The sequence below is a fragment of the Triticum urartu genome, chromosome 5A (genome assembly GCF_056163025.1).
Source record: "Triticum urartu cultivar PI428250 chromosome 5A, HENAU_Tu73, whole genome shotgun sequence".
Taxonomy (NCBI): domain Eukaryota; kingdom Viridiplantae; phylum Streptophyta; class Magnoliopsida; order Poales; family Poaceae; genus Triticum; species Triticum urartu.
This window is the reverse complement of record NC_141877.1, coordinates 627,510,074-627,537,487: the sequence shown is the minus strand read 5'-3', so window position 1 is coordinate 627,537,487 and position 27,414 is coordinate 627,510,074. Positions and strand designations below refer to the sequence as shown.

At 47.9% G+C, this 27,414-nt stretch overlaps 5 protein-coding genes across 5 annotated transcripts; all 5 read right to left on the bottom strand.

The window, feature by feature from the left end:
• Positions 1–555: 555 nt before the first annotated feature.
• LOC125506272 (zinc finger protein ZAT7-like) lies at positions 556–1,475 on the bottom strand. The gene has a single exon (XM_048671125.2). It carries the CDS (start codon positions 1,234–1,236, stop codon positions 823–825), a length of 414 nt encoding a protein of 137 aa, XP_048527082.1. The 5' UTR covers positions 1,237–1,475; the 3' UTR covers positions 556–822.
• A 3,241-nt stretch (positions 1,476–4,716) lies between these two features.
• LOC125506271 (zinc finger protein ZAT5-like) lies at positions 4,717–5,506 on the bottom strand. Its single transcript, XM_048671124.2, has one exon. It carries the CDS (start codon positions 5,426–5,428, stop codon positions 4,931–4,933), a length of 498 nt encoding a protein of 165 aa, XP_048527081.1. The 5' UTR covers positions 5,429–5,506; the 3' UTR covers positions 4,717–4,930.
• Positions 5,507–8,562: 3,056 nt separating this feature from the next.
• LOC125506270 (zinc finger protein ZAT7-like) lies at positions 8,563–9,433 on the bottom strand. The gene has a single exon (XM_048671123.2). It carries the CDS (start codon positions 9,317–9,319, stop codon positions 8,912–8,914), a length of 408 nt encoding a protein of 135 aa, XP_048527080.1. The 5' UTR covers positions 9,320–9,433; the 3' UTR covers positions 8,563–8,911.
• A 4,896-nt stretch (positions 9,434–14,329) lies between these two features.
• LOC125506269 (uncharacterized) lies at positions 14,330–15,232 on the bottom strand. Its single transcript, XM_048671122.2, has one exon. It carries the CDS (start codon positions 15,119–15,121, stop codon positions 14,612–14,614), a length of 510 nt encoding a protein of 169 aa, XP_048527079.2. The 5' UTR covers positions 15,122–15,232; the 3' UTR covers positions 14,330–14,611.
• Positions 15,233–19,600: 4,368 nt separating this feature from the next.
• Positions 19,601–20,199, bottom strand: LOC125506268 (zinc finger protein ZAT7-like). The gene has a single exon (XM_048671120.2). The coding sequence runs from the start codon at positions 20,057–20,059 to the stop codon at positions 19,655–19,657; it is 405 nt and encodes a 134-aa protein (XP_048527077.2). The 5' UTR covers positions 20,060–20,199; the 3' UTR covers positions 19,601–19,654.
• Positions 20,200–27,414: the final 7,215 nt, after the last annotated feature.

Here is a 27,414-nt window from a genome sequence, read left to right as displayed (position 1 = left end):
TTAAAGTTCTCACTACACCTAGTGCCATATAACCCACATGGGCCCTTAGAGATTTTTCAAAAATTGCTATATGGGCCTAGAGCCCATCTCAAATTTCAGCATGTACAAGTGAACAACCATTATTTTGGCAAACATTTTGAATGCCACATATATAATTCACGTATATAGGACAATATACATCAAATAAATGAGGAAATGTGCGTAAAACTAGGATTTTTAGGTGACTCTGTACACCTATTCTTGGGTTGTTGGCTCCACCACTGGCACGGATTTTCCTTTGGGTATAGCCATTTGAAGATGGTAGCAAAGCAGCTTCGGTGCTTGTAGTCGTCGATAGGTGGTCTACAGGTCTGGGTGTAATATTTATTATTTTTGATGTTCGTTGTATTGTCATGATTGAAGATGAATAGATCGATAGTTTTTTTGCAAAAAAAATGGTAGCAAGGGAGTTGATCAAGGACAGAGTCAAAGAGCCTCTTTTAAAAAAAGACATGGAATTGATCCGCGGGGGGAGTTATTTATCTGGATTGATCAAGTCAACTCGTAGGCGGCTCAGTTAGAACAGAATAATGAACAAATCAATGCAACCTATATGTAGTCTCAGTAATCAACGAACGAACAAAGTCCTAAATATGTACATAATCATAAAAACGAGAGAATGAACCAACGGTCAACACGTACTAGTGTGCAGCAAATGTACAAATCCAATCGCGCACTCAGGTGACCAGCAAATCTGCACTGAATGCCTACCTATATAGAACCAACTAGAGAGAAGCCAACTCTCAAAAAAAAAAAACTAGAGAGAAGCCAATTGAACGCCAGCTAGAGGAAGAGCTGGAGCAGAACGGGCGGCGCCTGCGCCGTGGTGGCGGCCTCCTGCTCGCGGTGCCGGCGCATGTGGCCGCCAAGCGCCTGCCCCATCTCGAACTCGATCCCGCAGACGTGGCACCGGTGCGCCTGCTTCTGGTCCACCGTCTTCTTGGTCCCCGGCTGATCGGACCCTGCAGCGAGGCCGAGCGCGAGGCAGTGGCGGCCACGGAGGTGGCTGGTCCGGTGTCCTCCCAGAGCCTGGAACGACGGGAAGGAGCGGCTGCACGTCTTGCACACGAACTCACCGTCCGCGCCGCCGCGGTGCATCTTCTTGCTGCTGTCGGCGACGACTCCCAGGGACAGAGAGAGGGAGAGGGGCGAGGGCGCATCGGCCTGATCTCTGTACTGCTTCATTGATGAAACCATCTGCGGCTAGTCGGATATGGGCTCGATCAACAAAAGTATTTCCCAAACAATGGAGGAGATGAGAGTTGGAATGGATTCAGTGACTCGGAAGAGCTCGGACTTTGCTGTGGATGTGGCTCGGTTCATTTCATGCGTGGTGGTTAAGCTTTATAGTGGAGTGGCGGGGACTGGCACCCGGCCCTGGTTCGTCACGTGTACACCACGTTTGGCTTGACGACTTGGTGCCCGTCGCCATCGATCGGCGGCGACCCGTCTTGCTCCATACTCCTAGTTACGAGTAGAACCTTGCGTTCTGCTCGCGTCAGTTCAGAGTAATTGCTCAGCCTGCTTTGCTTCCTTGGTATCCTAGGAGGTAGTACGCGGTTACGAGCGTGTAGACGGAAGGGCCCACGAAATGGGACGGAGGCTAAATTAGCTAGCTCGCCGTGTGAGCTTATGGGATCCGGACAGCCCTGAAAAGTCCTTGGTCGTTGCCGTTGGACCCAATGCAAAACATCAGTGTTCGTTGGGTATTTGGTGCTGCACCGGTGAACATTCTTTTGACTGGAACCGATTTGACGGGCCAGTCGACGATGAGTCCTGCGCCACAAGAACAAGAAACCGCGGACGACTCCGCAATTCTTTTTCTTTGCCGGGACGATTCCACATTTCCAATTTTGCCTCTTGCTCCTGTTTTGTTCTCTTCTCCTGTCTAGTGTGAAAATGGCTTCCCGCCTTCATCAAAATTGCTGCACCACGGCTATGGGAATTTTCTCCGTGCATGGAGTTACATGTGCCACGCGCTCGCTCGCTCGATCGTCAGTGTCCATATGTAGCATGCACATGCAGAGCCCCCTTGGGCGATCGGTCAACATACCCCGATCCCATCGTCTGGTTGAGTGCAAGAGCACCGCGCGAGCACGAATTAATAAGTCAACAAATCTAGCGAGCTTTAGCTTGCGGTTGACAAGCACGCGCGCGTCGGTGCACCGGCCGGAGCTGCTTGCGATTTGGTGGTCGGCCGACGAGCAGCCGCGCGAGCTAGCTTAACTTGCTTGCTCCAGAGGCAAACAGGTGTCGTGTGCAAGGGTGCATATGCAGGTACAGTTGTAACCAATTGACCCGAACCCGTGGTGTGCTTCTACGTTCTACCGATTTTTGTCACGTCCCGCATGACTTTTCCGTGCGAACCAGTTGTCGCAGCGGCGCCCCAGCTATGTGGTAGTACTAGATCGTGTAGGCTGCACCGTCGGCTAGTATAAAATTGGGTCATCTATTTTGAAATGAAGAGAGTAATTGATAACGGCCAAATCGGACTGGTATAGCGCACGTTTCTCTCAACAGCGCTGGATCGTGCCGTAGCGAAACCGCATGACAGTGCTGGCCGGTTGCGTCCTGCTGTTTTCCAGATGGATCGAGACCGGCTGTCGTGGTATCCGACGGCTAGAGTATATGCAAAGCTTTTCTCCAAAACATCGGGGAATGCGAATCCAGTGAAGAGTGGTGAGTATGCAAAGCTGTTTATCAGTGATGGAGCCACGTCAAACTTGGATGAAGAGGCGATTCATCATTTTTTTTTGGTGGCTGTTGTGGTGGTGCCGGAGACAGGTGACTGGAGTTGATATTAAGTTCAGCGATGTTCTGCTATCTTTTCAATTCTGTCATGTCGATATTTACGCGACTTGTATTTTATTTTTCATGATATGAATGCGACATGTATTATCATGAAAAAACATTCTACAAACATTTTTTACTGTTTCAAAATGGAAGTCCTTTGTTAAATCTCAACAGTCTTTGCCAAGTGCCAGCATGGTACACCTGTAAAAAAAATGCTTCACCTACATTTTTTTAACATCAGTACAGACACCAGTGTTTATATACACGCGCATGCACTCACCTTATGAACGCACACACATCCTATCTCTATGAGCAACTCCGACATACCGAGCCGGCATATTATTTTGAAATTTACGATGTCACTGTAGGCACCTCGTCATCGACGGGAACGTCTCCTCCCACTGAATGCGCATCGCCGGAAATCCTGAAATAAATTCAGAATAAATGCGAGCATCAGGATTTAAATTCTGATGGGCTGAGATATCACAGTCCCTTTAATCATCCAATCATAGATTGGTTCACTCCACCTACGGTTGATTAATTGAATATCTATGTGACGGGTAAGAAAGGAGCTGACATGTCCTGATTTTTGTTGGTACACAGACAGACCAGTGACACCTCATCGTTGACCGGCCACCGTCACTGTTAGAAATGAGCATTTAAGTGATGATGCTCTCGGCACCGGCTAGGTAAATTTCATTGACGGGCCATTTTTAGGTTGGTCTCTGATAACTGCTTCGCGCTAGTTCCTGAATCTGGAATTGGTGGATTCATAACACAGATCAGTTTTCATGGTGATGTCGTCTGTAATATATATTAAACACTGCCAGTCCATAGTTAATGCCTTTTTTTACAGTGATAAGTTTAACGCGCCTATTTATATACAATCATTTTTTCTACTCCCCTTCATCCCCCCCTCCCCCCCCCCCCCCAACCCTATGGTTACTCCCGTCGAGCCTGACGATTCATGTCAACCGTCCCATGCCGCCTCCGGCCTCTCATCTACCTTTCACCAGATCATCCTAGCTACTGCCATCCACTCCCTCCTCTCCACCCGATGAGTCGGCGTCGGATCGTCTTCACGCCTTCGCTGCATCCTCGAATCGATGGCACCCTCCCTCCCCGCGTGGTGTCATCGGCGATGCTAGGGCCAGACACCCGTCGCATCCCCACGTACCCATGATGGCCGTGGTGGTGGTGGTCTTGTACTGTTGTGTCGTCGATGCCAGTGTGTGTGGTTGTAGTTCCAGCATCCGAGTCTCAATCCAATTAGGGAATGGCTATATGTCATTCGCTTGTATTTTTTTTAAGAAATTGGGTCAGTCGGTTTTTCCAGCTGTCAGATATGAAATCAACTACTGGATCTCTTTCTTTTTCCTCCCGCTGGCCATTTTTCTTCTTCCTTCGAACCGCCCCACCGCCGCCGGCCTAGCCTCCTCCTTCCGCCGCCCGCGGCCGGCGGCGTTCCCGTGCAGCCTTGCCGTATTGCCCTCCCCCAACTGCGGCCCACCGCTGTGCTGCCCTAGCCCCCGACCATCCCTCTTGCCTCGTTGATGATCCGTTTTTTCTCTGGCGAACTTGCACCACCACCGTCTCCCCCCCCCCCCCCCCCCCTCCACTGACGATAGATGATGGGGTAGCCTGCCACCTATTGCCGTGCTCCCGTGCAGCCTCGCCGTTCTCCAGCGCTTTCTTTTTCCTTCTCAAAATCGACTGGCCCAAATCCAAAAATCAGTTGACTGACCTTTAGCTATTGTGATCCAATTAATACTCCGGACATCTGTGTACTGTCAATGTTGAGACAATCTGAAGTTACAAACCGAGGCTTGAAATTATGATAAACAATGGAGCTGAACAACAGCATAGTCATAGAACAACAATCCGAGTGCAAGAATCTGTCAATTGCATTTCGAACAAATGAATTTGCCTTGATTATGTACACAATAATACAAGCACATCTGTGCATGTAAATCTCCAGTCAATCGGTTAACAAAGGGACCGATCCAAAGCAGATTTATCCAGCAAGAACAGAAACGCTAATCACCAAAAATACACTCTGTACAAGGTCGAACAATGAACCTATCTGATTCTAAAGACCCTAGACGAACAGCTCGAGCAAGACCGGCGGCCGGTGGGCGGCGGCCTGGTGCCCAGTCTCCTGCTCCGACAGAGCGACCCACCGGTCGATGGCGCCGCTGAGCGCCATCTCCTCGCGGTGCCGGCGCATGTGGCCTCCGAGCGCCTGGCCGGTCTCGAAGCCCAGCCCGCAGATGTGGCAATCGTGCTGCTGCTTGTCCTCCTGCCTTTGCCGCTCCTTGATGGCCCTGGCGACCCCGACGCCGAGCTCCAGCCCGTGGCGCCCCCGGAGGTGGCTGGTCCGGTGGCCGCCGAGCGCCTGGAACGTCGTAAAGGCGCGGCCGCACGTCTTGCACACGAACTCCCCTTCCCCCGACGTGGCCACCACTCTTCCCCGCCGCGCCCTCTTCCTGGCCGGCGCACCGGCCGAGTCGGCCGACGACGTCGAGGAGTCCGTCCTCAGCGACAGCGCCAGCGACAGTACCTCCTCCTCCCTCGCGTGCTTCATTCCCGCCCCCATGGATGGATTTGCTGCTCGTATAAATGATCTGCTGGAGCCGCCTGTGGATTTGGATTGATGCTCGTTTGTGTTGTTGGTCTGTGGGAAGGAGGCGGCCGCAGTTATATATATAGGCTGTGTGGGCAGTAGGTGGTGGAGTGCGTGTTGCTGCGGGCGGAGCTTACGTTTGTGCTTGTGTGGACCAATCCCTCGATGCCACCGCGACATTCGCGACGTGACGCATGGGATCGAGTTCGATGGGGATATTTGTGGTCGTACGTAGCGCGGTCGACCGGCGGCGAACGTGTGGTGCGGAGTGGCGTCACCTGTCACGCCACAAGGCGCGTGGCGGCGCGCCTCTGCTTGGCTCGGACTTGGACGGCGCGTGAGAGTGACAACGGAAGGGTCTGGAACGTTCTAGAATCTGAGAGGATCTTTGGATCGTACAGGATCATTCAGATTTGTCTACGCCACACGTACATACAACTAGTACTTTTTTAAGATCACACCACGTACTACTGCAACACTGGTGTTCGTATACAAGTTTGGTACATTTTGAATTCGCAGAAACGAAAAAGAGTTTGGTACGTTTAGTTCTTCTAAGACTACCCATAGTGGAAGTAGCATAGGTGGTAACATCACACTTATTTAGACAAAATAGATAATATGACATGTAATTAATAAAAAAAAGACATGTAGTAACATAGCTAGTTACTGTAACATCACATATATCAAGAAAGATGAGTCTATAACCTAATAAATAAAGTGATGCATGACACACATATGTTACTAGTAACATATGCATGTTACTACTCTAAATTACTTCCCACTGTGACTAGTCTAAAGAAAATTTTGATACTCTCTCCGATTGTCAATTAATCGCCGCAACCACTATAAACAATGTCCAATGACGCAGCCTCTATACACTGACAATTAATTTGACTTGGAGGGGGTACCTTTTTTTACAGAGAAACAAGGTTAGGTGGTATGTCCGACGTTCTCTTCTGACGGAAGTTATCCGCCTGGCACTGACTGAGACACTGACACTCCATTAGGCATAATATTTGGTAAAGCGAATGAGAACTTGATAAAATTGTGATTGATTTTTATTGACAATCTTCTTAACTACGAATGTAATCAGATTCGATAATTAATCCATTAAACACGAATAAAATAGTCCGGGTTCTAGAGTTCTTTGGTGGCACCTTTTCACAAAAATAAAAGTTGGAGGGTGGCACGAGCATGAGCGTGCGGACTGGAGGGGTCCGTAACATTCTAGCGTCCATTAAAAGATCTTTGATCGTGCAGGGTCTTTCAGACTTATGTAGTGTGTACGCTACCAGTATGTGCTCGACCAGGAAAGAAAAGGTTAGGTAATTTGCCATGACATATGGAGCGATGCTGGCTCTGGCTTGTTCAGATCGATCTTTTTTCTCTTATGCGGGGTTACGATCTAGCTATTGTGAACCGCGACGCCGCAATCAAACTTCCTCAGCTGTGATATTTCCATAATAGTATTTGTTAAAGTGAATGAGAATGTCACTAAACTTTCATTGATGACCCTCCTTATCTTCTATATCTAAATAGCTAGCCCCCACTAATTATTTCTCTCAACATGCAAGCATGCCACATCATCCCACAACATGCATGAGAAAAGGTCCACCCTTACTACCATAGTATCTCAACATACAAGCATGCCACTTCATCATGACATGCACGGAAAAAAAACTCATCTCAATATGCAAACATACATGAGAATTTTCATTCTATTATGGTATATATATATTTAAAATATATTTAACAACTATATAGTAATCAAACATAATAAGTTATATCATTTTTAGTTTTAGCCTTTTATATTATTACTTCAAATATTCATGTTTCATATAATGAATCACATTGAAATATGTTGTAAAATGTTCCCGCAACAACGTGCGGGGTATCATCTAGTTTATGGAAGAGGACGTGTACGTCGCTCTTTTGTGAGATACATTGTTTCTACTGTCCCCCTCTCGAACAAATGCTGGGACGCACAAGTTCGGTAGCACGTTTAGCTCCTTTTTTTTTGCATGTGTCCCCCCTCTCCCGAGCACACCTTGATAGACAACCTTATTTGTCTTGTTACCCCCGACTTGCCTCCTGACACACCTCTTACCCCAACCTACCTCCTACTAAACCCAAACAACAGAACTGTTGCTCCATTGCATCATCACATCACATCATTCACACTTCCTATTTTTCAAGGAGTCACAAAAAGGTCTGCCCCTACCAACTCATAACAAACTTAGTGCTTCGTATGACCTTTCCATGTTCCACATACGTAATCAATAAGTTATCCACAATCAAAACCTAGCTTCCAATCACATACACCAACTTTCGCCCAAAGAGAAATTGCCGCCTACTCTTTGCTCAGTCCTCTTCTCTTTGTTGGAACACTAGTATATTTTCCGCGGATGATTCAATGTATTGTTGATTATCATTACCACAAGCACAACAAGCATTAGTTACATTGAGAGGCCTAGCAACTCTACACTCCCGGTGATTCCACATGACATGATTCCTTTCTTATCAACCCCGGACCCCCTTCCCCCATTTCCCGCATTACTTGGGATCAAGGACCCTAGAAGAGTTATAACTTGTGTACGTACACACAATTATTGCTTCCATAGATACGGCATTTCTATAAATACATGTATACTTGTAAAAACCAGACAAAAAACAACTCGAGCAAAACGTGTAGCTCCTGAGCCGCACCGGTTGACGGTCTACGTGGATTTTAACGTCCCTGCATGAACAAGTATATATAAAAAAACATCATTGTAAAACTGGTTTGTTGTGACGAGTGCACGATTTAAGGCCCAAATCTAGGTGGAGATACGCAATTGTTTCTAATATAATTAGAGTTTTTGGCTTTTGCATGTTATTCAAATGTCTACACATTTGATGAAATGTTGTTGCCACTACTTCATGACGTGGAGGCCCAAGTGTATTTTGCCATTCCGTGCAAACACTTGGAGATGGTAGCAAGTGAGTTGTTCAACGAGTGAGTCAAAGACCCTCTTTCAAAGAAAAATATCGCACATGGAACTCGTCCTCGCCGGGTTATTTATCAAGGTTGATCGACTCAACTCGTAGGCGACTCAGTTGGAACAAAATAACGAACGAACCAATGTGACATATACTCCCTTCGTCCAGAAATACTTGTCATAGAAATGGATATAAATGAATGTATCTAGAACTAAAATACATCTAGATACATCCATTTCTCGAACAAGTATTTCCGGACGGAGGAAGTATATAGTCTCCATAATGAACGAATGAACAGGTCCCGAAATATGTACATGTACGTCAGAATGAAGGAATGAACCAGCGATCGATCAACACCTAGTACTAGTGTGCGGCAAATGTACCAATCCAATCGCGCGCACAGACACAGGTGAAGCAGTACACGTACACCTGCACTGGATGTCTATCCATATCGGAAGGACACCAGTGGAGCTAACGCTAGACGAAGAGCTGGAGCAGAACGGGCGGCGCCTGCGCCGTGGTGGCAGACTCCTGCTCGCGGTGCCGGCGCATGTGGCCACCGAGCGCCTGCCCCATCTCGAACTCCAGCCCGCAGACGTGGCACTGGTGCGCCCGCTTCTCGTCCGTGGTCTTCTTGGTCCCCGGCCCGGAAGTGAGGCCGAGCGCGAGGCCGTGGCGGCCACGGAGGTGGCTTGTCCGGTGCCCGCCCAGCGCCTGGAACGACGGGAACGAGCGGCCGCACGTCTTGCACACGAACTCGCCGTCCGCGCCGCCGCGGCGCATCTTCTTGCTGCTGCGGTCGGCCACGGCGCCGAGGGAGAGCGAGAGGGAGAGGGACGATGGTGCATCGGCCTCATCTCTGTACTGCTTCATTGACGAAACCATATCGCGGCTAGACGGTGAGCTCAAGAAGAGTTAGTTCGTAGCTAGTTCTGTGCGGAACGTTGGAGTAGGAGACGAGAGATGGATTCAGTCACTCTGAAGAGCTCGGAATTGGCTGTGGATGGCTCGGATCGTGCCGGGTTAGGCTTTTATAGTGGAGTAGTAGCCACCAGGTACATCGCTTGTAGACGGACCCCCGTACGTCTGGCTTGACGACGACTTGGAGCCCGCGCGCACTTCGCGATCGGCGGCGACTTGGCTAAAGCGTCCGGTCTGCAAAGATAGAACCTTCTCTGCTCGCGTACGTCAGCTTAGTGTAATTGCTTAGCTTGCTAGCTCACGCGGTTACGTGCATGTGGAAGGAAAGGCCAGCGAAATGGGACGGAACCATAATTTGCTTGCTCACGGTCCATGTCCGTTTTAGTTGGGTATTTGTAGCTGCATGCACCGGCGAACTTTATGTTGATCGGCACCGATCTGACGGATCAATCCTCTATAACACTAGAAATGAAGGCCTCTCATTCAATTGAGATCACCAATTTAGAAATGGGTCATCGATTTTCACCGGGTCAACAATCTCTTATTTATTTTAATTCACTATGCTCTCTAATTTTAGAGCTTTCTCATTGCATTGATAAATCACACCACGAAAGGCCCACCAAAACACCACGTTATATGAATAAAAAGGAAAACACACTCCATTGTCTTTTCCACTAACCAAACCAAATACTCACTTCGTTCCCAAATACAAGGTACTCCCTCCATAAACTAATATAAGAGCGTTTCGAACACTACGCTATTGATCTAAACGCTCTTATATTAATTTACAGAGGGAGTATTAGTTTATTAAGAAGTCAAATTTCTTTAACTTTGATAAAGTCCAGAGCCAAAAATATCGACATCCATAATATTAGACAAAAAAATGTAAAAATTCATTCATGGTGTATCAAAAAGCCATATATTTCTACTGAAATGTGGTCAACTTACATAGGTTTGACTTTTCAAAAAACGAATACACCTTATATTTTAAAATAGATGAAATAAATAAATTAAAAAAATTCAATAACATCAACGACGCATCAAAGCGCCCACAACCCTTCTAGTCAACGACAATTCTTTCGCCAGAAGAATGAGAGTGTGCATACGATTCCACATTTCCTTCTTTTCATTTGCCGGGACGGTTCCAAATTTCCAGTTTTGGCTCTTGCTCCTCTTCTCCAGTCCAAAAATGGCTTGCCGCGTCCGCCTAAATTACTGCACCACATGCAGCTATGGAATTTCTCCGTGATGGCACATGCGCCACGCGCTTCAACGACCGTCAGTGTGCATGCATTACACTCGTCCGAGTGTGCATGTGCTTGTTTTTCACGGAAATGGCTACATATTCTGACTAGCTAACAGAAATACGCGCTAAATTAGTTCTTTTGCACGGCAAGCCATGACCATGCGGAGACTCTCGAGAGATCCATAGCGAAGACGCCGATCCAAGTCAACTGCCATTGGCATGAGTCCATGTTCTAGAGCTTATGACATACATCTCTCTCCCTTACACGTCATCACTCTCCTATAGTCTCATTAGTGTCCCTCTGCCCCTCTCCTTTCTTCTCAAAGTTGTCGTCAAGTTCCTCATATCCGAGCCCATGCAACACAAACTCTAGGGGCCATCATGCACCGATCAGGCATGTCACTAGTTTTTTTTAGATGAAAGTCGTAGGGAACACCTGGATTTATATTATATAAAGCCACATAAAAAGGATCCGGCAAAAATTTACGACGTCGAGAGAGTAGAAAGAAAAATAAATCGACTGGGGATACCAGCTTACAAAGATAGATATGCAAGCACCGACTCGAATAGCACAAAAGGGAACAACTAAACCATATTACCCGAACAAGGTGGATCCGGCGCCCTCCCCACATCCCGCGGCATCCAAATCGGGCACCACGTGAAGGAGGAGGTGTCCTCGGCGATCCCGAAGGCGCGCAGGCACCTCCTGTACTACATCGATGGTCGTGGCGGCAGCAGCTCTTTGCCGTCGCGGAGCATCATGTCGTCCGACGAGAGGGCGGACAGGGAGGCGGCACAGCAGGAGCGATGCGCCACATACACCAAGTCCCACAAGGCACCCGCCTGGGTTCGCGCGGACCCCGACCTCGTGAAGGTCTGGGCCCTCGCCCGGTTGCTGACCACTAGACGACCGTGCGGTGACGCTGCCGCTTTGATGGGGAGTTTGCCAAGATCGGTGAGGAGTGGTATCTCAGTGAGACCGACACCGCGACCGGTGGCAGGAGCAAGGGCAAGGCTTCCCGGCCCTTGGTCGGCGTTCATCATGGCGACCCTCCGCATGGTGCCGGAGGAAGCGGAGTGGCGCCTTTGCGAGCGTTAGGTGGTGGCCACACCCCCACGTCCACCAACACGTCCATTTTATGTCCGGACTTAAGTGAATTTCGTTGTTTTTGCATGAAAATCGTCCGGTTTGTTCAATTGCACTTTCAAATGTTTGCGGGCATGGTTGGATGACCTGCTCCCATGTCATTTTTTACAGACGCATGCGAACACGTGCACACAAAATACAGTGTCCGTTTTATGAATTTGCATTGAAGATGCCCTCTGCCACGACTAGGTAAAGTCAGCACACACACTCCTGCTGTCTACGCGGTGCCATGTAGCATGCACATCAGCACATGCAGGCCCCTTGGGCCATCTTCTTTTTGAGTGCAAGAGCCCCGCACACCAGTTCACTTGCTTTACAGATTTAAAATGGCAGCAAATGGGACAGATATCTAGCCTGCACGAACAAGCAAATAAATCGAGTAGCTTGCAGTTGAAATGGCAGCATATGCTGTAGGGAACAGCGAAGAAAACGCGGCCCCTGCGACGCGTCGAATGCAAGTATGGAACAGAGCTGTGGAGCTGTGTACAGGAGTAATCCATTGACCCGAACCCCGGCTATTAGGTTGTGTCGGCTTCGCACTTTAATACAAAGTTGAATCATCTATTTTGAAAGGAAGGGAGTAGATGACAACTTGGATACGCGTACGTCTCTCTCGAGAGCGCTGGATGGTGCCCTGGCAAAACCGCGTACAGTACCGGCCGGTTTGGGCCCTGCCCTTCTCTAGATGAATCCAGGCTGCCCGTCCGTATACGCAAAGTTGTTCCTAGAATGTGATGATGCGAAAACACATTGATGACCGATGAGTAAATAATACTCCCTCCATTCTAAAATATAGTGTGTCCGCGCTTCTCGAGATTCAACTTTGACCATAAATTTAACCGACGAGACCAATTGCGGCAGGAGAAAAAATTATATAATTGAAAACTTCTTTCGAATACGAATTCACTGATATAATTTTTGCTCCCGCTGCAATCAGTCTTGGTAGTTAAATTTACGGTCGAAGTTGAAGCACGTGGATAGAGGAAGCACTACATTGTGGAATGGAGGGAGTAGTATTTTTTGAACATGACCGATGAGACGTTGCACAGACCTGGTTTTACTAAAAGTAAAAGTACTCCCTGTTTCCCTTCACAAAAATTAGTGATCTAAACGCTTTTATGTTAATTTACAAAGAAAGTATTTAATTAAGCTTCATTTCTTTGCAAGAGTGTCAACACGGTCTACGGTAAAAAGACTTCAAGCTCTGCACTGTGTGTGCGTTCCAAACTAATTAAAGTTCTACATTTGTGTTATCACAAACTTCCTTAAGTTTGATCAACTCTACAAATAGATGCAGTACCAAGATCTACAACACCAAGTGCACATAATACGGAAGCATAATTCATAAAGAAGATGCTAATATATTTCAAGAACTTAACAAACTTATAAATTTGACTTAAGACAAAACCGAACTTCAATTATTTTGGAATGAATGTAGTATTTAGCCGAGTCGCAGCTAGCTAGGCCGCTTTTACCCGGCGATCCTCATCCTTGGGCCGAAAAGCTGCATGGAGATGGCATGCGATATGCCCTGGTCGATGCTCTTCGTCTCCGACCTCATGGCGGAGAGCAACTCATCGATCGACATGGTACTCTGCTCCGGCAAATTGATTCACCGCGGCTAGTTCTTCTCGATGAGCGAGGCCATGTCGATGATCGCGCAAGACACGAAGGAGAGTGGATAGGGGAGGGTGATGAGGTACAATTATGTGCCATTTGGACGCTTTCAATTTACTCGGTGATATTGAGGAGGTACACGGATCGAACTGGGATGGAGGTGGTGGCGCGAGATGGCATGCACCATTATCGAGATTGCATTTACTCACCATCAAACCTCTAGTGGAAGACCATGGTTCTTCAGTTTTGCTCGCGAGCATTTCGACATCTCCGCTGCAAACAAAGAGAACCAAGACGATTACCCTTGAGCTTGTTGTGTTTCGCTACAGATCTCTGATCCGTCCTGGTCTCGATGGCGGAATGGGAGGCACGCACGGCGAAGATAGCGGGGGGAGACGCGTTGAAGTTGGCCAGGCGGCGATGGCGATGACCAGGGAGTTGGCCTATCTAGAGGAAATAACTGATAGAAATCGTGCTTCGAGCTATAGAGGAGGCAGAATCTGCGGATCCAGTCCAGCGGCGGAAATGAATGATATAAAGATTCAGGCATCCCCTGGCCCGAAGCTGGATGCAGGGATGGTGGTGATGGCACTGCCATCACCGGGGATGCGGGAGATGCCGATTGTGCTGGACAATGAAGAGGAAGTAAGACCGAGGAGGAAGAAGGGGATACGGGAGATCCTGCAGCTGCCTTGGCGTTCCCCTCGGTCCCCACATCGCTCTGCAAGGATCCGTGCCCTCGTCCTCAACTCCAACGAGCAAACGAATCAGTGTAAATGTTGAGAAGTTGTCTAAGTTGTGAAGGTCGTCTATATTGCAGAATTTTACAGACGGAGAATCCGTCCTGGACTTATCATATGTACTTCCTCTCTAAAGAAATGTAAAAGCATTTAGATCAATACTTCAGTGAACTAAACAGGAGTACAATGGTTGTGAACAAAAACAAATTCATAGAGGAACAATCTGAGTGGAAGAATCTGTCAATTGCATTAGGAACAAACGAATGTATTTTCACTATGTATACAAGATTACCGTGCATGTAAAGAAAAGGTGCATGTAAATCTCTCATCCATCTATCGGTTAAAAAAGGGACCGATCCAAAGCAAAGATCCAGCAAGGACGGGAACGCTAACCCGGAAAAACGTACTCTATACAACGTTGAACAATAATGAGCCTATCTGATTCTAAAGACATGTACAAACAAGCATTGAGATCCACTATCAAGCACTGAGATCCAGCTAGCAGGCTAGACGAACAGCTCAAGCAAGACCGGTAGCCGGTCGGCGGGGGCCTGGTGCCCCGCCTCCTGATCCGACAGCGCGACCCACCGGTCGAGCGCCATCTCCTCGCGGTGCCGCCGCATGTGGCCGCCGAGCGCCTGGCCCGTCTCGAAGCCCAGCCCGCAGATGTGGCAGTCGTGCTGCTGCTTTTCCTCTTGCCTTTTCTGCTCCGTGATGGCCCTGGCGACGCCTACGCCGAGCTCCAGCCCGTGGCGGCCACGGAGGTGGCTGGTCCGGTGCCCGCCCAGCCCCTGGAACGTCTCGAAGGCCCGGCCGCAAGTCTTGCAGACGAACTCTCCCTCCCCCGAAGTGGCCACCACCCTCCCCCGCCGTGCCCTCTTCCTTGCGGCCGCCTTCGCCGGCGCACCGGTCGAGTCGGCCGAGGTGTTGGTGGACGTCGAGGAGTCTGTGCTGAGAGAGAGCGCCAGCGACACAGCTGGCTCCTCCTCCCTCGCGCGCTTCATCCCCGCTCCCATGGATTTGCTGCTCGTCTTAATGATCTGATGGATGGATCGGCGTAGATGTGGATCGAAGCTCTTTTGTGCTGCTGCGGAGTTGTGTCTGGAGAAGGAAGAATGGATGGATGGGTCGGCAGGGGAGACGGACAGACGGTCCACTTATATATAGGTGGCGTGCGTGTTGCTGCGGATGGAGCTTACGTGTGTGCCGAGCTGGCGGGGGCTGCCCTACCTCTGGCGTCTGTGGACCAATCGTTCGAAGCCACCTTGACGTTCGCGACGTGACGGATAGGATCGAGCTCCCGGATATTTCGGTCGTGCGTAGCGCCGCCGAACGTGTGGTGCGGAGTGGCGTCAGATGTCACGCCACAAGGCGCGTGGCGGCGCGCAGCTGTCTAGCTTCCAAAGACTTTGGACGGCGGAAGGTTCTAGGGCCGGGGAAAAGATCTTTGAATGGCCAAGATCATTCAGTCTTGCGTGAGATGCAAACATATTATTTTTACTCCCTCCATTCCGTAAATATATGTCTTTTCAGAAATTTGAATATGGACCACTTATGGGTGAATACAGACGTATCTTAGAGCATAGATTCATTTATTTTGCTTTGTATGTAATCTATATTAACTTTTTTTGCGAAAGAGCACGTAAGAAAAGTTTGATACTTCATCCACCATAATTAACATTTTTACAGAGAAAAGTTTAAGTGATCTACCGTGACCTAGCTAGTGATGACCAATCTCTTTTTCTTCTTTCTTCCGATGGGGGATACCGTCTACGGTAGGATTGATTGAGACACTACGGCCACTCTTCACTGCGCATATTGTTTGTTAAAGTGAATCAGAACATAATTAAATTATGATTGATTCTTATTGATGATCTCTTTTATTGTTGACGTAATCAAATTCAATGGTCAATCAGTTAACAGGGAAGAATAAGGCCACATTCGGTTCGTAGGAAATATGCAGGAATTTCAATAGATGTTTTTCGCGTAGGATTATTTTCCTTCCAAGCATCCGGAATGAAGGAAACGCCTACAGTATTTCATAGGAATTATTCGCTTACCGTGTCGGTTCCTCTGGAATGTAAACATCCACCGCGATCGATTGTTTTCATGGAAGACCGAGGCGTCCTGCTGGTTCTAGCGTGTGGGGCTAGCTATTGCACACTAATATCTGAATAAAATAATGCTACCATGGGTGTCTCTATCTGAGTTCAGACGCAAAGATTGGTGTGCATGGCAATAAAAAAATTTCCTTGTCAAGTTGTGACCATAAAGAGAACAGTACAAATTCCTCCATTTCCTCGCAAAAAAAAAACAAATTCCTCCATTTCTCCTGTATCATCCGAACGGAAGTTCCTACGCATTCCGCCGTTTTTTTTCAAATCCTTTGTTTGCTGTAGCGTTCCTTTCCTGTCCCTCCATTTTCTCATTTCTCCTGTATCATCCGAACGGAAGTTCCTACGCATTCCCCCGTTTTTTTTCAAATCCTTTGTTTGCCACAGCGTTCCTTTCTTGTCCTTCCATTTTCTCATTGCTCCTGTATCATCCGAACATCCATTTTCTCCTTTTTCTCATCCGAACGATAGCTCTATTTTTTTTTCATACATCGTTCTGCAACGCCGAAACACCAAAAAAATATTTCGTCAATACCAGGACTCAATCTTTGGTGTAGTGAAAAGTTGCCATGGGACACAACCAACTCATCCAGCCCGTGTTCTTGTCAAGGTCAAGGAGCTTATTTTATATATATCCAATTTGAGCCGAGCCGTCTGGGCCGCACGTCAATTGACTGCATATAGTTAAAAAAGAAGTTCGCAGCCAAAAATACGTTTTGCTAAAAAAAAGGCCAATACATGCCCCAGTTAAGACAATCCCTTTATTGTCTAATCAACCTCTTAGGGCATCTTCAATGGTTGTAAGATAGTTATCGATAGACTTTGCCACATAGGATTTTTGATGATGTGTCATACAATAAATGAGGAAATGGAGGAATTTATATGTACTACCTGAACCAACACCCCTTGCACAAGCTCCAATGTACAATGTGAGAGCACCTTATTTATTATCTCATATCCTATTAGACAAACTAGATACAACCTATTGAAGTTGTTGTATGTTAAGGTGTTGGTTGATGACATGACATATTTTACCAACAAGCTAACATACAAACCTTTAGAGATGCCCTTAGGCCCCTCCCAATGCTCCATCTTGTACAGGTGCTAAGATTGCCAACTAAGCAAAAAATCTGATGTGGCATGCTAATTAAGAAGAGAGAGTAGTATGATGGCCCTGGGAAGAAACGGTGCTAAACACGTGTACCTAGGTGGAAGCACAATTCTAGGTCTACAACTAATTAAATGCATAAAGCTTAGCACCTTTGCATTGAGGACTTGAGTTGCTAAGCCATTTAATATACTTAGCACCTCATCTAAGGGTAGTCATAGTGGGAGTAACTTAGGTAGTAACATAGCACACCTCAAGAATTTTTTGCTTATGTGGCAAGTAGTTAATGAGAAGTAGTAACATAATATGTTACTGTAACATAGCGATTTCCAAGACAACATGAGTCTACAAGCTATTAAATGAGACCACATATGATACTAGTATTATGTTACTTTGCATTATGAAGGTAGTAACTTAGAATAGTGTCATGCATATGACACTAGTCTAAGTTACTCCTCACTATGGCCAGCCTAAGCACCTTTGCATTAAAGAAGATTGCACTAATTAAAGAAGGTTACATTGAAGCATCTAATTAAATGAAATTAATTCGTCCTCAGTTAATAACATAATCACATGCTAAATCTGTGCTATGTTGCCTCTGCAGAGAAAAAAGAGAGAGATTGGTTGTTTGTGATGTCTCTGAATAGAGAAATAGAGTTATCTTTTTAGGAAATATAGTGCATGTAGGAAGAAGAGATTGATGCTTAACTAACAAAATACATGTTGGTTTGCACGGGTCTTTGGATACGCATGCGTGCACGCCGGATTTCAGAGAGTGGGATTTGTGAGACTTGCATCCGTTGAATGAGAGACACGGATAAAACAGGCACTCATGTACACATAATTGGCTAATTAAATCATGAGATAGATAAAATTGTAGGGCGAGAGAGATCTGATTAAATAGGACATCAGTTGAGATGTGTTAGCATGTCCATCGTAAGTGCAGAACATATAGACAGTTTTATTCAAGAGCTGTCCTCGGGAATCTTAAACCACGCACCTCTACACCTCTGCACAAGCGTCCTATGTTGCGCTAAGAGGCGCTTTTACTCTTGTTTTAGTAATTTGTATGATTTGAATAAAATTAATCCGGACAGCAAATGATCATTTTTATTTCATTTGAATTAACAAGGTGGGACCTACATGCTAAATTTGATTTGAAAATCACGTTTTATTATCTCGTTGCAACGCATGGGCCCTTTTGCTAATACATTCTCATGTCTCGAGCAGGGCCTAAAATAGTCCAGGCTCCAAAGTTGGACAGTGAGCGTGTGGAAAGAAGCCATGTAAAATGTTCTAGAGTTCGTGAAATGATCTTTAATCGTGCAGGGTCTTTCAAACTTGGGCAGTGTATAGACTAGCATGCACAGTAAAAAAAAGGTTAGTTATCCACAGTGAAAAAAACAATGTGACATGTACATATTACAGAGACTATATATAACTTGGGCAGTGTAACATATATAGTCTCTGGAAAAAAACAATCTAACATATACATATAGGTCACCCGCAAGAAAAAACATATACATATAGGTGACTATCGTTCCACACACATCAATGTGAATACTAAGTTTTTTAAAACATAACTAGGAATCTTTTTAAGAAACCTAAAAATTTTGGGTATCAAACTTTTTTTGACCAACTACAGTAGGGAAAATCCCTACTGAAATGACACCTGGGTGTTCCGTAGTGAAGAAAATAGCTTCGGATAGTGTTTCCGAATATAGCTTTGATTTTACCAAAAAATAATCTTTTTTCCGGGAGATGCCAAAAAATATTCGAGATTACCACAAATGTCATTTCTTCATGAAACTTCATATGCGAGTATATCAGTTGACCATGTACGTTACGAAAAATATATCAGGTATTTTAAATTTTCCCAAATAATTAGTCTCACAAGTCAGGCGTGTGGCACTCTGGCGCTGATGTTTTCTGGTGGCAATTTTCAGTGTCACACGGCAATTTTCTGGCAAAAATAAATTAAAGCATGAAAGCTCTCATACTTGGCAACTAAAGTTGTCATCCTCACGTCATTAAACTTGGTGTTAAAAATGTTCTGAATTGCCATATGCTTGTATCTGACATTCGGCACTTATCAGGATCCTAATTGTTTTAGTGTTTTTTTCAGAATGGATTATTCATAAGGGGTTCCGTGAAACCATGTTCCAGAAATCAACGCCCATATAGTCTCTATATATATAATAAACGAATAAACGAGTCGTAAATATTTACATAAGCGTAGAAAAATGAAAGAATGAACCAAGACCAACGGCATATAGATGAACGAGTAAACCCGCACTTGATGTGTATCCATATCGAACAAGCTAGAGCTAGACGAAGAGCTGTAGCAGAACGGGAGGCGCATGCGCCGTGGTGGCGGCCTCCTGCTCGCGGTGCCGACGCATGTGGCCGCCCAGCGCCTGCCCCATCTCGAACTCGAGCCCGCAGACGTGGCACTGGTGCGCCTGCTTCTGCTCCGTGGCCTTCTTGGTCGCCGGCAGATCGGTCCCGGCGGCGAGTCCGAGCGCGAGCCCGTGGCGGCCGCGCAGGTGGCTTGTCCGGTGCCCGCCCAACGCCTGGAACGACGGGAAGGAGCGGCTGCACGTCTTGCACACGAACTCGCCGTCCGCACTGCGGCGTGTCTTCTTGTTCCGTCCAGTCACGGCGCCGAGGGAGAGCGAGAGGGACAATGGCACCTCGGCCTGATATCTGCAGTGCTTCATTGACGAGACCATGGGCGCGAGGCAAATGCGATATGGGCTGGCTCAACGAGAGTTGGCGCGTCTGTGCGAATTGTGAAACGATGGGCGTGATGAGATGTGGAATGGATTCAGTCACTCGGAAGAGCTCGGGAATTGGCTGTGGATGTGGCTCGGTTCCGTGGATTTTTGGCCTTTTATTCTATGGATGGAGTACTACTACTGGCAGATAGCAGCAAGGTGCGTCACGTGTACACCACGTCGCTCTTGACGTCTGAGGTAGGAGGCACGCAAGAGAAAATTCCTTATTTAACACTGTCTTAAAATCTGATTTCTTATTTGATACTGAAAAAGTTTTTCTTCCCTATTTGACACTAATCCTAAATTTTATTCCCTATACGACACTTTCGTTCATTTTGAGCCTAAGTGACACCTGAAAAGACGATTTTGCCCTTCATGTGATATGTGTGCGCGCGCGTATGCTGTTGCGTGTGTGGGTGCACGCGCACATGTGTGCTGCTGCTGCATGTGTGTGTGCATGTGCGCTGCTGCGTGTGTGTTTGCTGCAGCGTGTGTACGTGCGTGCGTGTATGTGTGTGCTGTTGCGTGCCTATGTGCTGCCTGCGTGTGTGCTGCTGCTGCGTGTGTTTGCTACTGCGTGTGTATGTGCGCGCGCGTGTGTGTGCGCGGTTGTGTGCCTATGTGCTGCCTGCATGTGTGCTGCTGCTGTTGCGTGTGTGTATGTGTGTGTGCACGCGCGCGCGTGTTGTTGCGTGTGTGTGCGCGTGCGTCGTGTGTTGGTGCATGTGTATGTGTTGCTGCGTGTGTGCTCCTGCCCTCGCACTGATGCTGTGTGTGCGCGCTATTGCACCCCCCACACATACCACATGAGGGACAAAAAAGTCTTTTTAGATGTCATTTAGACTCAAAATGAATGAAAATGTCATATAGAAAATAAAATTTAAAACTTGTGTTAAATAGGAAAGAAATTTTTTTTCAATATTAAATAAGGAAGCAGATTTTAAAATAGTGTCAAATAATGAATTTTCTCCACGACTTGAGCCCGTCGCCATCGGCGGCGACCCGACTTGAAGTTAGAACCTTCTCTCAGTTTAGAATAATTGCTTAGCTTGCTCCCCAGGTAGCCCGAACGCGGTTGGACAGAAGCTTAATTAATTATTAGCTCACGGTCTTAAGCATGGTGCAAAAGATACGTACAAATTGGCGCGTGGTGGTGGGACGCGGACGCAATCCATGTCCGATACCGTTGGACTGTGGTACTTGAGCATGTCATTGCACCGGTGAACGTTTATTTGACAGCAACTGATTTGACGGGCCAGTCCACCAGTAGACCTGCGCCAGAAGAACAAGAGATCACACACGATTCCACACTCCCTTTTCCTGCCGGGACGATTCCACATTTCCAGTTTTGGCTCTTGCTCCTGTTGTCTTCTCTAGTCTAGTGTAAAAATATAAATGGCTTCCCGCGTTCACCAAAATTGCTGCACCACGGCCAAGGAATTTCTCCGTGCATGGAGTTGCATGTGCCACGCGCTTAATCAATCGTCAGTGTGCGTTACACTCATACTACGCGTGTGCGTGGGTCTGTTTTTCTCCGAAAAGACTAGAAATTCTGACATCGATACGAACTGATTAGTAGTTCTTTTGCACGGCAAGCCAGGACCGCGCGGAGACTCTCGAGAGATCCATAGCGACGACGCGGATCCAAGTCAATTGTTGTTGGGTACGGCTACGGCGTGACGTCTGTGTTCTATAGTTTATGCCGTAACTACTTCTCTCTCCCTTTCCTGTCAAGTACTCTCCAATAGTTTCATCTCTGCCCCTCATCTTTCTTCTCAAAGTTGCCATCGAGTTCTTCGTATCCGCGTCCATGCGACGCCAACTAAAGTTCCATCAAGCACGCACCCGTCAAGAGCGTCACTAGTTTATCTTAGACGAAAGAAGCAAGGGAGCAGAGCACCCGCCCCATAAAATGGAACCAGCAAAAGGTTTACAAGCTTCAGAGAGTTCAATGGAAAATAAAAATTGTAGGGATACCAGCTAGCTTTCGAACATAGCCCAGTGAGCACACACTCAAATAACACAAAACGGAACGACCAAGCCATCTTACGCATTCATGTATTGCGGCCGGTTGGCGATGTGCTGGAGCCTCAGTTTTGCGAGAGCCGCATCCGACATTCCCCTCTCCTTTCTGTCGTCCAAGAACGTCATAGCTGGGCGCGTCACTAATCTGGCAGAGAGTGTAACTCATAGCTCGCCGGCGCCCTTAGGTGTCGTTGTTGTTGCCACCTAGTTGCCGAGGCACTCCCGCCCTCGTCTTGTCCTTTCCTTTCTCTTCCCTTCCGACCCTCGTTTATCTCTGCAACAACATGTCGTGTCTTGAGAATTTAGAACATTCGTGCGTGACAGTTTTTGGTTGAGAAATTAACTCAAGTAAAAAGTCGAAGTCCATAGATGAATATAAACAACTATAACTCCAAATTAGTTACACTAAATTTATCATAAATTTATTTTCGTATAAATATAGTGATGTGATGGTTTATTTATGGGCGACCATACGCGTCTGCCGACGTCTCGTGTAGGGCTATGCGTTGTAAGATTTAAAATTAAATCGGACGGCCACGGAGGTGACTGATACACGCAGAGTCATTAGTCGGTTGAAAGCTAGTGTTATTGTTTATTTATTTGCATATATTTCCATTAACATGGTCAAATGTATATATTTCCATTAACATGGTCAAATGTATATACAATTGGTTTATGAGAGAACTAAATTTCAGGTATTGAAACAAAGTGAGTAGAGAAAAATGATTTGATTGAAATTACTAACCCTCGGCCCCTTGATTTTTTTTGGATCAGTTGACTTTGGACAGAAGAGGAGTGAAGAGGTAGTGCCAAAGAAGAAGGGGGGCATGGAGGGATGGTCGGGAGTATCGAAGCAGTTAAGCCTGTGTTGTACTAGCTGTCAGTCTGGGTAAAAAGGAAGAAAGTGGGATAGTCGTATGATAGACATCCAGTAGTCACAGCGGACGATGGAAATAGAGAGCTGCTATACATACGACAGAAATCTATATGATTTTTGTATAACCAGACTCATCTGGTGGTGTGGGCCTAAACCTCGGGAAACATGCCTTTGTCTTGTCGTATAGATTTTCGTACGAAACGGCTTTGCGTATGATCACTTTTTGTATGATGTTCGTACAACAACACACATGCATGTTTTCTGAGGTTTAGGCCCACACCATCAAATGAGTCTGGTTGTACAAAAATCATATAGAATCCTGTCGTACGTATAGCAGCTCTCGAAATACAATAAGAAGCAAAAAAAACCATGTACAACAGGCGCTTAGATAGATAGTACTCCTATACAGTAAGAAGCAAAAAACCATATACGGGCACTAGCACAAATCGCCGCTTCAGAAATGCTATACTATACTACTCCTATACACCACTTGTTGGAGCTGTTTACGCGTCCACTGTTTTATTACCATGCAAAAAAAAAGGAGCGTGAAACAACGTTCGCCGTCGAAATGTTGTTGCCGATGGAGCCGCCGGCTGCGCGCGCGGCTTCTAGAGCAAATTAGAAAACACGAACGACCATGTGGTGTGGCGTGAATCAACTTGGCAGACCAGCGGGATCAGCCACGACTAGGAAACGTAAGCACGCACCGCCGCGCGCACTCTTGCTGCCTACGTCGGGAGATGGATCATGCACATGCAGACCCTTTCGGCGTTCCGTCAACATTAGTAAGGTCAACTCCACCGCGTGACCCTAAACAGATGTTCGGTTTGACTGCATTTTGTCCTTTTAGAGCGTCAATGGATTCGCCCATGTCCGTGTTTATCCGATGGATCGTAGGTGCACCCAACGCGCGGCCGCTCTTCAAAACCTGTCCGAGATGGACGTGAATAAAAAATATTTAAAACTTAATTAAAATAACTAAAAAAGTAAATAAACGCAGTTAAAAAAACATAAAACATATATATAGGGATTACGGCCACAAAATGGCCCAGTTCAGTCCACTTAAACGGCCCAGTTCATAATTAACATAAAACCAAAAAAACCGCCTCCCGCGCGCTCCTGCCGCGCCCGTCGTTGCCGTGGCCGTCGCCGTCTTCACTAGCCGCCGGTGTCGTCGTCGTCGCTGACGAGGTCAATGTATTCCGGCAGCGTCCACAGGTGGGCGGGCGGTCCGTGGTACACGGGGGTGGCGGGCTGCAAGGTGGCCGGTGGTGCCTGCACCACTTCCTCTCAAGGCGAGGCCTCCCACTCCGGCGACCGCGGCGGGCGTGGGGCACCAGTTCACGGCCCCCAGGGCGGCCGCCATCTGCTCAGCGAAGCACGACCAGCTCCACCCCTGGCCCACCAGGTCAGGGTGCAACGCGGCCACCGGCGGCTCCTCGGGGATGGCAACGTCGATGGCCGCGGAGAAGGCCATCGTCGCCTCGAGGTCCGCCCATTGGCGCTCGTCGGGCGTGTGCATGGAGTCCTCCAGCACACGCGCCATGAGCCAGGCCTCCTCCTCGGCCGTCATGCGAGAAGGTGGGGGTGGCGATGGAGATGGCGTCGGCGACGGCATGGGCGTCAGGCCGCGGACCCGCGTACGCCCGCGCGCCTGGGGAGCTGCTCGGGGCTCACGTGGCCGCCGCGGCCCTGTCGATGTGCCGGCGAAGAACGACGCCCGCCGCACGTTGTGCTCATCGCGGAACCACGTGTCCCACAACGTCGAGTCGGGGTGTACCTCTCGTCGTGGTAGAGGTCGTCCGGGAGGAGGCGGCGGCTGCGCTCGATCTCCTGGCGGCGCGCATGGCCGCTCTGCGGGACAGGCGGGATCGGCACTCGGTCGGCCGACAGATGCCAATTATTGGGGAGGTGGACGCCGCTCCAGGGCAGTGACATCCTCGTCTCCCAATAACGGCGGCAGACGCCCGCCTCGATGTAGTGCCGGTCGCGCGAGCCGGCGGCCGTGGGCGCGATGGAGAAGGCGGGCGGCGCGGAGGCCCGACGTGGTGGCGATGGCGACGCGGGCTCCTCTTTCTTCACCGAGCTGCGGCGGCGTCCCGACGAGGGACCAACCTCGCGATCATGCTTGCCTTTGCGGCCGTAGTTTCAGAGGCCCATGGCTGCGGGCGGCCGGCCACGAGTTCTTGGTTAGGGTTTGGCTTAGGCGCTGTCGGGTTTCGAGAAGGCCGCGGGGTAGCGTGGGGCAGTGTGGACGATGACCCGTCCACGCTTCCCACTTAAATAATGACGGCGGCCGTTCGACGTGCGGATAACAGGTGGGGTCGCCCGCTCGTGCGCATTGATATGGACGGGTGGGAGGTAGATGGCCGCCTGCCACGCGGCCTCGATGCGGACGAGGCGTGCGTCCGTTTGGTGTCCGTCGCGACTTAAACCCGGCGCATATTTGCACTCGAAATGGGTCGGCCTGGACACAAAATGAACAAAATGGGTCTGGACCGTCGCGCGCTGGGCCGTCTTCTTTGTTCGTTTTACCCCAAATGGACAGGATCGAACAGGATAGGGTCGCACGATGAAGTTGGGCTAACCGCCTGCTTCCCATCGTCTCGTTGAGTGCAAGAGCAGAGCATGAAGCCACGCAGCTCGAGAGCTTGCAGATTAAGAATGCCATCAAAAGGAACAGATCTACGTAGCAGATTAAAAGAACTACTCCCTCCATCTCATGATATAAAATTGCTTTTGACCCTAGGCGCGTTGGTGCACCGGCCGGAACTGCCTGCGATTTGTCGGCCGGCGAGGTCGCCGCGCCAGCTAGCCTTGCTTGCTTGCTTCCTTGGGAGGGAAACGGGGGTCGTGTGCAAAATGTACATCGTCGGCTCGGCAGCTACTCCTAGCTGACAACGAACCAATCGGCTTGGCACGTCTCTCTCGAGAGAGCTGGATCACGCCATGGCAAAACCGCGTGACAGTACCGTCCGGTTTGGGCCCTGCCGTTATCCAGATGAGCCAATGCTGCCCGTTCCAGTACACGCAAAGTTGTCCTTAGAATTTGATGGACGCCGCCTAAGCTATTGATAACCTCTTGTTTTTTTGCGGGTAAAGCTATTGATAACCGATGATTGATTTTTTCTCTCTCTTATTGTTGGAGAAGATGACGGATGAATACGTTGCATAGACCTGATTTTATTATTTAAAATGGGAGTACAACTTTGGAGGCCGTTGATTCGTCTTTTGTTTTATTTAGAGCTTGTTGAGTTGTGCTCTCAACAGAACCCTTTCAAACCTGCGTGTTTGTGCTACTTCGTATGTGTGGTGTGAACTCTTATTAGATGTCGTGGCTCGATGATCCGCTTTATATATAAAGCAGGGTGAAAGACTTTTTTGATAAATGGAAGTACAACCTCTTCTCCGGTTTATAAGGTTTGCGCGTATCTCTAGATTGATAAGTACACCATCATAATACAAGTTATATATCACAAAAATATATCATTAGAAACTTCAAATCATCTACTTTCTAATGGTATAATTTTTAGACTGTACAACTCATCTTATGTTGGTTAAATTATACATCTATGAATACACACAAGCCTTATTATTTACTTAAGCTTCATTTCTTTGCAAAAGTATCAACACGGTATACTGTAAAAAAGACTTCAAGCTCATGGCCTCTGCCGGTGGGGGACCTAGAAATAAAATGAAGGGTGTGCACACATTGGCAAAAATTGAGATCTATCTCAGTTGGCTTGGATAGCCCTTGAGAATCAACTAATTTTTACATGGGATGGGATACATGCTGGTCGGTGCTCTTCTTCTCCGACCTTAAGGCGGCGAGCATCCTCATCTACCGACGTGGTACTCTCCTCTGGCAGGGTAGCAGTTAGTTCTTAATGAACGGGGACATGTCGTCAACGATCATGCATGCCATGAAGGACATAGGATTGTGGAGGGTATTGAGGTACCGTACCCATCCCATTTGGTCGGCCCGTGATGGTGTGGTCTGTGATAAAGATGAGGTACACGGATCGAATCAGAATGGAGGTGGTGGTGTGCGATGTCACGTTGTCATTATCGAAACTGCATTTACTCGCCATGAAACCTCTGATCTAGTGGAAGACCACGGCTCTTCGGTTCGCTCGCGAGCATTTCCACATCTCCGCTAAAAATAGAGAGAAGCCAGACGATTCCCCTTAAGCTCAATGTGACACTGCTGATCTCCGATCTGTGCTGGTCTCGATGGCGGAATGGGACATGGCGAAGACCGCAGGAAGGAAACATGATGAAGTTGGCCAGAATGCGAGAAACTAGCTCGTGGTTTGCAAACTCGAGCGAGCTAGCCAGGGCGGCGATGCTGGTGACTAGGTAGTTGACCGATCTGAAGGAGGCATGACTGCTTCCTAATGCACGACGA